Source organism: Humulus lupulus, chromosome 5 (assembly GCF_963169125.1).
Source record: "Humulus lupulus chromosome 5, drHumLupu1.1, whole genome shotgun sequence".
NCBI lineage: Eukaryota > Viridiplantae > Streptophyta > Magnoliopsida > Rosales > Cannabaceae > Humulus > Humulus lupulus.
In genome coordinates, this window is record NC_084797.1 from 202,463,062 (window position 1) to 202,471,386 (window position 8,325).

Below are 8,325 nucleotides of genomic sequence, written 5' to 3' on the forward strand. Positions count from 1 at the left end.
TTGTAATTAAAACACAATCTCTTTAATAAAGTTTCTATATGTGGTCTCAAACTTACTACTTGGTCCTCAAAATTTCATCTATATCATATTTTTATTAATGTCATGATTACTTGTTGGTTTCAATCAAAATTAATAGTGAAATATTCTTGCCAAGATTTGAAGTGTTAGTTAAACTATGTTTAGGGACAAGATCAACTTTAGAGAGTCCAAGTTAATATATATCAACAAAATGAAACAATGTAATTTCTGACATGAACTCTTATTACCTGAAGAACAAGGGACAAAGACCAAGCAGAAGGTAAGAACCACAATACCAGCCATGCACGCCCCTAGTCCTGCAACCTTCACTATCCCTGCTGTTGTCCTTATGTTTAATTTCTCCATCTTGTTTGTGAACATGCAATGTGATTGATTTGATTTCATACATATTTAGGCACAAAAGGGTAAAACTTAAAACATTCCAAGTTTCCAATATCGGTGAAATTATCTGTATTTCCTATTTGAGCTCAGTATGTTTTTAATCCTTTCTTCTAATAAACAGAATACATTCTATGGTATTTTCCTAAAGTAATCTCATGTTTTATTCTTAAGTTCACCAATCAAGATTTATGTAAAGCTATAACAGAATGGCCGATAGAAAACAAAAACAAAAAATGCTACTATTTGTCCTCCACTTGAAAAGTAAAGTGTTAAAAGAACAATGTAGGAAATTTCGACCATTAAAGGTGGCTTTGGTAAGCAAAACCATGCCAGCATATATTGCTTGTGCTAGTATCATAGCTAAATAGTACTTCTCTTCCCCCATATTTAGTGATAGTGATGTAGCATAAGCTGTTTTTTTTAACCTTGACTTCAAAATCAGATTGGAGAATGGAGACTGAAAATATAATGAAAGGGTTCATATAAATAATCAATAACCCTCTCACAAATGAAAAAGCAATTTCGGAAGAAAGAAGTAGCTACAAAAAATTGTGTATTGATTCTCTAAGCACTATGCCAAAAGAAGGCTTATTCATAATCATGAAAAGACGGTTTAGTGACTTGAATTGTTATACTATTTAGTTACAAATGACGAGACGAAACCAGAAATTAGTGAGTGAGTGGCTGTGTAGACGAGAGTGAGTGGAGGAGAATAACATAGTTGTGTAGACGAAAAAAAAAGAGAAAGAAAGAGAAGCTGAGAAGCAAAGAGAAGCAAGAAAGAGAAGCAAAAAAAGAGAAGCTGGTGACACATTGAAAATGGCATCTAGTTCAGTTCAGTGCCCTGATCATTTCTGAGACAACTAGAGGATGGAACAGACACATTAATACTGAATACACCATAACAGAAGGAAATACTCATCATTTAAATGTCGCAATCTAAAAAATAAATATGATAGGTCTCACTAGTATACATCACCAATGCACGTACCAAGTTCTGCAAGGTTCACATCAGGAGCAAGAAAGGAATTTTCCTTCATTTTATTTGTATGAATTTGAAGAATTTGTAGACGACCATTCTCATCAGGCAGGCTTATCTCAACTTGAACCTCCAACCGTCCTGGTCTGCATAATATGGAAAAGAAAAATTAAAAGTTGTTTGCCAAAAAGTTTTTCTTGTGTTTGTCACCAGCAGTTCATTCTCATTCTTCATTTTACAAAAATCAAAAGAAATAATCTTAATTCAGCAGTTCATCTGCCATGCATATTTTGTAAAAAATTATGAGAAAAATCAGGATGTTCGTGCATGGCAAGTCAGTCAATTATACAAAAAGTGCTATTGTTAAATATATATAATATATGTGTGTGGTGTGTGGGTAAAAAGAAAACACTTTGAGACAATTCAGATACAGATAGGCAATAAGGCTAGATGTCAAAGGAGAAAAGAAAGCACCTCAATAGGGCTTCATCAAGTAAATCCTTTATGTTGGTCATTCCAATGAGCAAGACATTATTCAAAGCCTCTACACCATCTATCTGCAAAGTAACTAATCTGTCAGCCATAGATTACATTGATAAAATTCCCACAGTTAGAAAAGTTGAGTCTTTCCCTGGTAATAGATATTATTATAAGACAAAAATTTATAAAATATCCCAGACTCAAAAGTTGAAACCATTCACGTACCTTTGTAAGCAGTTGATTCACAATACTGTCATGAACTCCAGTACCATCCCTGGTTGATCCTCTCGACTGCATTCACAAATTAAAAGCAAATCAGTGCTAATAATTAAGTTAAATAAATAAGGATTGCGAAAAGATAATAATGATGTCAAAAGAAACTCATGAAACAATAAAAGAAAACCCATAAATCAGAGAAATGGCAAGTAGCGAATGAAATTTATCAAGCTGACAATGGCAACCATAAAGTGAAGAAGAAAACTAATGTGAAAGACCAGTTGACTCTGTTAATAACCCAAATCAGTATTATAAATGTCAGCAGCTAATACCAATTCCATTACAAAAACACAGAGAATCTGATATAGACTCATAATGGTTAGTACCTTGCAAATAGCATCAATTTCATCAAAGATTATGACATGCAAATCACTTTCATCACCTAAACAGTAAAGGACATTACGGCATTAGTAAATACAAACAGGTTAATTATCATATTCTGGGTATAAATTTCTCTTACCGCGAGTCCTCTGATCATTTTCAGCATCAGCAAACAGATCTCTAACATTCTTATCTGTTTCACCAACAAACTTGCTCAAGACTTCAGGTCCATTAACAATCTGGTCCAGATCACCAAGAATGAAAACATGAACATTTAGTAAATCACTAAACTGTAACTGAAACCTAATAGAATGCTAATAACACGATAGTAGCAACTAATTCACACGTCAGCCAAAAACCAGGAATTCCCAAATCAAAACAAGCTACAGCAACTGAAAAGAGATTACTTAGTGTCAAAACATAGGAGATCAAGATAATATAACGAAGCAATTGCCCGTAAAAGTAGAAAAACACAGAGATTCAAATAGAGCACATATAATGTAATATCAACAGGATGGATATCACACCAAGTAGTTTCTTATATTTGCTCATGACTGAACTACCTTAGCAATCATGAAATGATAATTTAACATTATGACTTCAAAATACCAATTTAGCAATTTCATTAAGAGTCTCCTATAATCTAATCTTCTCTATAACTAAAATGAAAGACAAAACATATACTATGAAGAAAACCTATAACATGTGCAAAAACCATATAACATATGCAACTTAATCCTAAAAAGATGCTTAAGAAACTAAAATTGATTTGAGTCAGAAGTCGGCACATCTTGAAAATCACATTACAAATACTTGGCTGTGAAGGCAAAGAGTATTTAAAAACTTTGCAATCACATACAATCAATGACCAATTTTTTTTTTAAAATGCAGCAATTTATAAGTGTTTCCTGGATTTCATGGAAAACTGTTCCGGAACCTTCTATTTTTTGGGGCTTACAAGTGTTAGAAATCTTAGGAATCAAGATAACTGAAAATTGCATTACCTTAAGTTTAAAGGATTCGCCGAACACATTAAAGGAAACACGCTTTAGATGAATGCACAAAATCTGCAAGCAGAATCAGACAGGCCAATCTTTTATATAAGAAAGACTTAAGAAGTACCTAATTACAAGTTTGTTAGTCAGAAATAATGAGTTTTACTCTCACTTTAGAAATGGAAAGCTCCTAGTTTTTTTTTTTTTAAATGAACTTTATAAGAAAATTTAACAACGATTGACTAATAAATGAGCGCAAGGCCAGCCACGATCGGAAGAGAGTGAAAGAGACTCCTCGTCGCTGAGGCGATCGGTGAACACAAAATATAATATCAGGCAGGAGACGCAACTACTGTCCAGACGGAGAGGCAGAGAGACACGACTCTGGAGCGAGTCTTCGTGAGGCAGAGACTTCGGTGAGGGCGGAGAGACTTCGGTGAGGGCGGAGGCAGAGATGAGTTGTGGGCGGAGAGACTTCGTGAGGGCGGTGAGGCAGAAATGAGTTGAGGGCGGTGAGTCTTCGTGAGGGCGGAGAGGGCTTCGTGAGTGAGAGATGGAGGCTGAGAGAAAGGGTAACTTAGAGAAAGGCTTGAGAAAATCTGAGAGAAAGGGAATTTTGGCATAAATTCATTTTGCCGCCTGGGATTTTAGTCATATGGCGCCAAAAATTTTAATCCCCACTATTCATCAGTTCCGTGTTTTTTAATCCCCATTAATAATAGCACTTTTAAAAATATGCTATTCTTTAATGTAATATATACGTTGTAGTGTACCATGAGTCAAGTATTGGTCCCGTTGTGAATTTCCCACTAGCTTGCTCCCTAGGATCATCTCGTTTCGAATAGCCCAAATATATTCACATAATGATGTGGTCCCACACATATCACATATATGCCAAATATACCCGTAACAGGCCAAATTATGAAAATTGCCCTTTGAATCAGAAATGGGCCCACATGCATATTTAATACACCTAAACATGCATATCAAGTCATATTATAATATAAATCACATAATCATATAATGATACACATATATATCACATAATCACATAGTTTCCATAATTTTCCATCCTGGGTCGCTAATCAAGGCCCTAAGCCTTATTAGGTAATTTGGGACGTTACAACTATCTCCTCCTTACAGGAATTTCGTCCTCAAAATTTTATCTGAAAAGGTCAAGATATTGATCTCGCATATCTGATTCCAGTTCCCAGGTCACTCCCTCAACCTTGCTATTCGTGTATAATACCTTAACCAAAGGTATAGTTTTGTTCCTCAGAACCTTATTCTTTCTGTCTCGAATCTGGACTGGTTATTCGTCATAGGAAAGATCTGCCTCCATTTCCAAATCCTCATAACTCACACACGAGTCCCATCTAATACATGTTTCCTCAACATGGAAACATAAAATACATTGTATACGGTCGACAGTGCCGAAGGTAAGGCCAATCTATAAGCCACTTGATCGATCCTCTCCAGGATCTCAGATCGGTCCTAAAAATCTAGGGCTCAACTTGCCCTTTTCCCAAATCTCCTCACCCATTTCCATGGTGAGACTCTAAGATAGTCTTCCACTTGGAAATCCACGTTCCTGCATTTCAGAATAACATAACTTTTCTGTCTATTCTGAGAAGCAAGCATCCGAGCTATAATCTTTTCCATAGCCTCACTGCTCCTCTAAACTATCTCAAGACCCAAATATTTGCTCTCACCAATCTCATCTTAGTAAATGGGCGATCTACACTTCATACCATACAACATCTCATAAGGTGCCAATTTAATAGGTTACTGATAGCTATCATTATAGGAAAAAACTCTATTAGAGGCAAATATCCGTTCTAGGACCCTTCAAGGTCCAATATACATGCTCTCAGAATGTCTACCAATATCTAGATAATCCTCTCTAATTTACCTTCAGTCTGAGGATGGGAAGCTGTGGTAAACTTTAGCTGTGCACTCATTTCCTCCTATAACTATCCCCACAACTTGGAAGTAAGGATATGGTCCCTACCCGATAGGATAGACCTCAAAGTCCCATGAAGGCATACTATCTCTCTCTCATAGAGATCTGCACACTAGTCAACTGTATTGTTCACCCTCACTGGTAAAAAGTGAGCTGACTCCGTATATCAGTTTATAATGACCCAGACTGAATCATGTTGGCCCACTATCCTAGGCAATCCCACCATGAAATCCATCGTGATGTCCTCTTACTTCCACTATGGAATACTCAAAGGTTGTAATGGCCTTATTGGTTTCTGATACTCTGCCTTGACCTGCTAACAGGTCAGGCACTTTGCCACGTACTAAGTCACATCCCTCTCCATCCCAGGCCACCAATATAAAGCTCTCAGATCATGGTACATCTTCACGGTGCCTGGATGTAGAGAATAATGGGTAGTATGAGATTCATCCAGAATCTGCCGTCTGATCCCAGTGTCCGTCGGAACACAAATCTGACCTTATACTGCAATAAACTCATGCCTGACACTATATAGTCCTTAGCTATTTCAGATAGGACATCCCCTCTACTCTTTCCAAAATGTGGGTCACTCAACTATTTTTCTTTGATCATCTCTAAAAGAGTAAACTGAAGTGTAATGTTGGCCAACTAGCCCACCAATAACTCTACTCTAGCTCTGGTCATATCCTTCAACTGGCATGATGCATAGGCAATCACCTTTACTTTATATATAAGAACACAACTCGAATTCTTCTCGAGGCATCACAATAAATCTTAAACTTTTTTCTGATCTATAGAAAGACTCAGAACTAGAGCTATAATCAATCACTGCCTTTGTTCTTGGAAGTTGTTCTCACTCTTATCTAACCATGCAAACTTCTGATTTTGCATGTCAGTTATGTCAATGAGTTAACAATCCTTGAGAACCCTTCCACGAAACTCATGTAATACCCTGACAATCCAAGGTAACCCTTGATCTCTAAAGCCTTCCTTGGCCTTGGCCAATCTCTGAATGAGTGTATACCCAAAATATTCTCAATAAAGACGATCACAAACCAATCCAAATAATATTTGAACACCTTGTTCATCTATTCATAAGTGTTGCCAGGGCATTAGTAAATCCAAAAGACATGACTAAAAGCTCATAATTCTCAAATATGACATAAAAAGCAGTCTGCTGGAGCCATTCAATATAGTGCCCTAGACACTGGTTCCGTCCCTGGAACCAACATAATCACAAATATATCTCTCTGTGTAGAGGTAACCATGGTAAATCTTCTGGAAACACATCAAGAAACTCACAAACTAATCTAATATGTCCTGGTCCAACTGGCACGACTTGAGTGGTATCCACCACACTAGCTAAGAATCCTATGCATCCTCTCTGCAATAGGTTTCTAACTCTAAGTACATATATCTTAAGTATACGGGCTCCATGCATAGTGCCAACAAATAAAAAGGGTTTCTCACCCTCAAGCCCAAGGGTTACCATCTTTTCTTGCAATCTATCATTGCCCCATACTTGGCTAACCAATCCATAACCAAGATCATATCAAAGTCGGTCATAACAACCTCTATCAAGTTAATTGATGAATCTTTTCCCACAATAATCTAACCCATCACTTAAAAGTTACTAATAGGGTACCAAATCCTCATCACAACATAACCATATAATCCACAGACCAAGTTTGTGCCTCTGCTAGATGCAACAAAACAAAGAAAAACATGGCACCAAAACCAATTAGCACAATACTTGAATGAGAACTAGGAAGTTGACCTGTCACTACCGAGGAACCAGCCTCAGCCTTAGTCTCTAACTGCGTCAGAGCGAACACTCGAGATGGAGTCAAGCTGTCTGCCCCCTTTTGTTCATCCTTTCTCAGTCCTGCGCAATCCCTCTTGAAGTGCCTTATCATTCTACAAAAGAAACATGTCTTTGCTCGGAATTCTCCCAGATGGTGCCGCCGGCACCGAGTGCATTCCGGGTAGAGTTTCCAGTACTCATCCTTGCCCTGATGGCCTATCTGAACATTCTGGAATCCCTTTTCTAGCCCAGGGGTACTGAATACATTGATAACTATTATTTCCTGATCCAATAAACTGAGATATCTCTGCCTGAGCTTTGCGCTTTCCGATACGCTCCCTCTGTATCTCGTTTCATGTGTTCTCAACAACAAGAGCCCTCCTTACCACCTAAGCATAGGTAGAGATCTCATGTACTGGGCGATTCTAACGCTCTGAGCTATCATAGAATTCAATCCCTAGATAAATTGCTCTTTCCAAGCCACATTCGTGGGTACCATGTCAAAGGAAAACTTGGCTAACCCATCGAATTTGTTAACATACTCTGTTACTGTGGTGTTTCCCTAAACTAGGTTCAGAAATTCATTTGTCTTTACAGTCTTAACTGCATCACAATAATATCTCTCATTAAACAACTGCCTAGATTCTTCGCAATTCATCGCAGCTGTATTTCGCATCTGGGATACCATTTCCCACCAAGTTCGGGCATCTTACCGTAACACATATGTAGCACAGATCACTCTATCGTGACCTACCACCCCCATACTGTCGAGGATGGAACTAATCGTGCCCATCCATTATTCAGCTCTAAATGGATCTAAGCATCCCTAAAAAACTAGAGTGTAGTATTCCTAGAATCTCTCATATAATAATTCCCAACTGTTCTCAACCCTAGGCTGAGCCAAAACTGATGCCACTCCTGGCATAACAAAAGAGGAGGTGTTCTGTGATAGAACCTGCTGTTTCAAACATCTGATCTCTTCCTCTTGCCTCTACAATCTTAATTTCATATCTCTAAACACCTACTAGCAATTCTAAGGGGCAGCCAGAGGGCTCTAGCCCTGGCCACAATTTCCAGCCTCAACATA

General features: G+C 37.7%; 1 protein-coding gene across 1 annotated transcript; it reads right to left on the reverse strand.

Moving 5' to 3' along the window:
- Positions 1-1,147: 1,147 nt before the first annotated feature.
- LOC133779863 (vesicle-fusing ATPase-like) lies at positions 1,148-7,350 on the reverse strand. Its single transcript, XM_062219764.1, has 8 exons — positions 7,102-7,350; positions 3,481-3,543; positions 2,864-2,868; positions 2,616-2,779; positions 2,482-2,537; positions 2,105-2,170; positions 1,874-1,956; positions 1,148-1,545 (listed from the first exon to the last, which is right to left on the reverse strand). Exons 1-8 carry the CDS (start codon positions 7,348-7,350, stop codon positions 1,386-1,388), a joined length of 846 nt encoding a protein of 281 aa, XP_062075748.1. The 3' UTR covers positions 1,148-1,385.
- Positions 7,351-8,325: the final 975 nt, after the last annotated feature.

Excerpts from the sequence above, each read along its gene's own strand:
- LOC133779863 (XM_062219764.1), bottom strand. The coding sequence starts at position 7,350 with ATGATAAGGCACTTCAAGAGGGATTGCGCAGGACTGAGAAAGGATGAA. Across the intron at positions 3,544-7,101 it reads CTTGGTCTGTGGATTATATG|ATTTTGTGCATTCATCTAAA; the intron begins GTTATGTTGTGA and ends TTCTGCTTGCAG. Across the intron at positions 2,538-2,615 it reads AAATGATCAGAGGACTCGCG|GTGATGAAAGTGATTTGCAT; the intron begins GTAAGAGAAATT and ends TTTACTGTTTAG.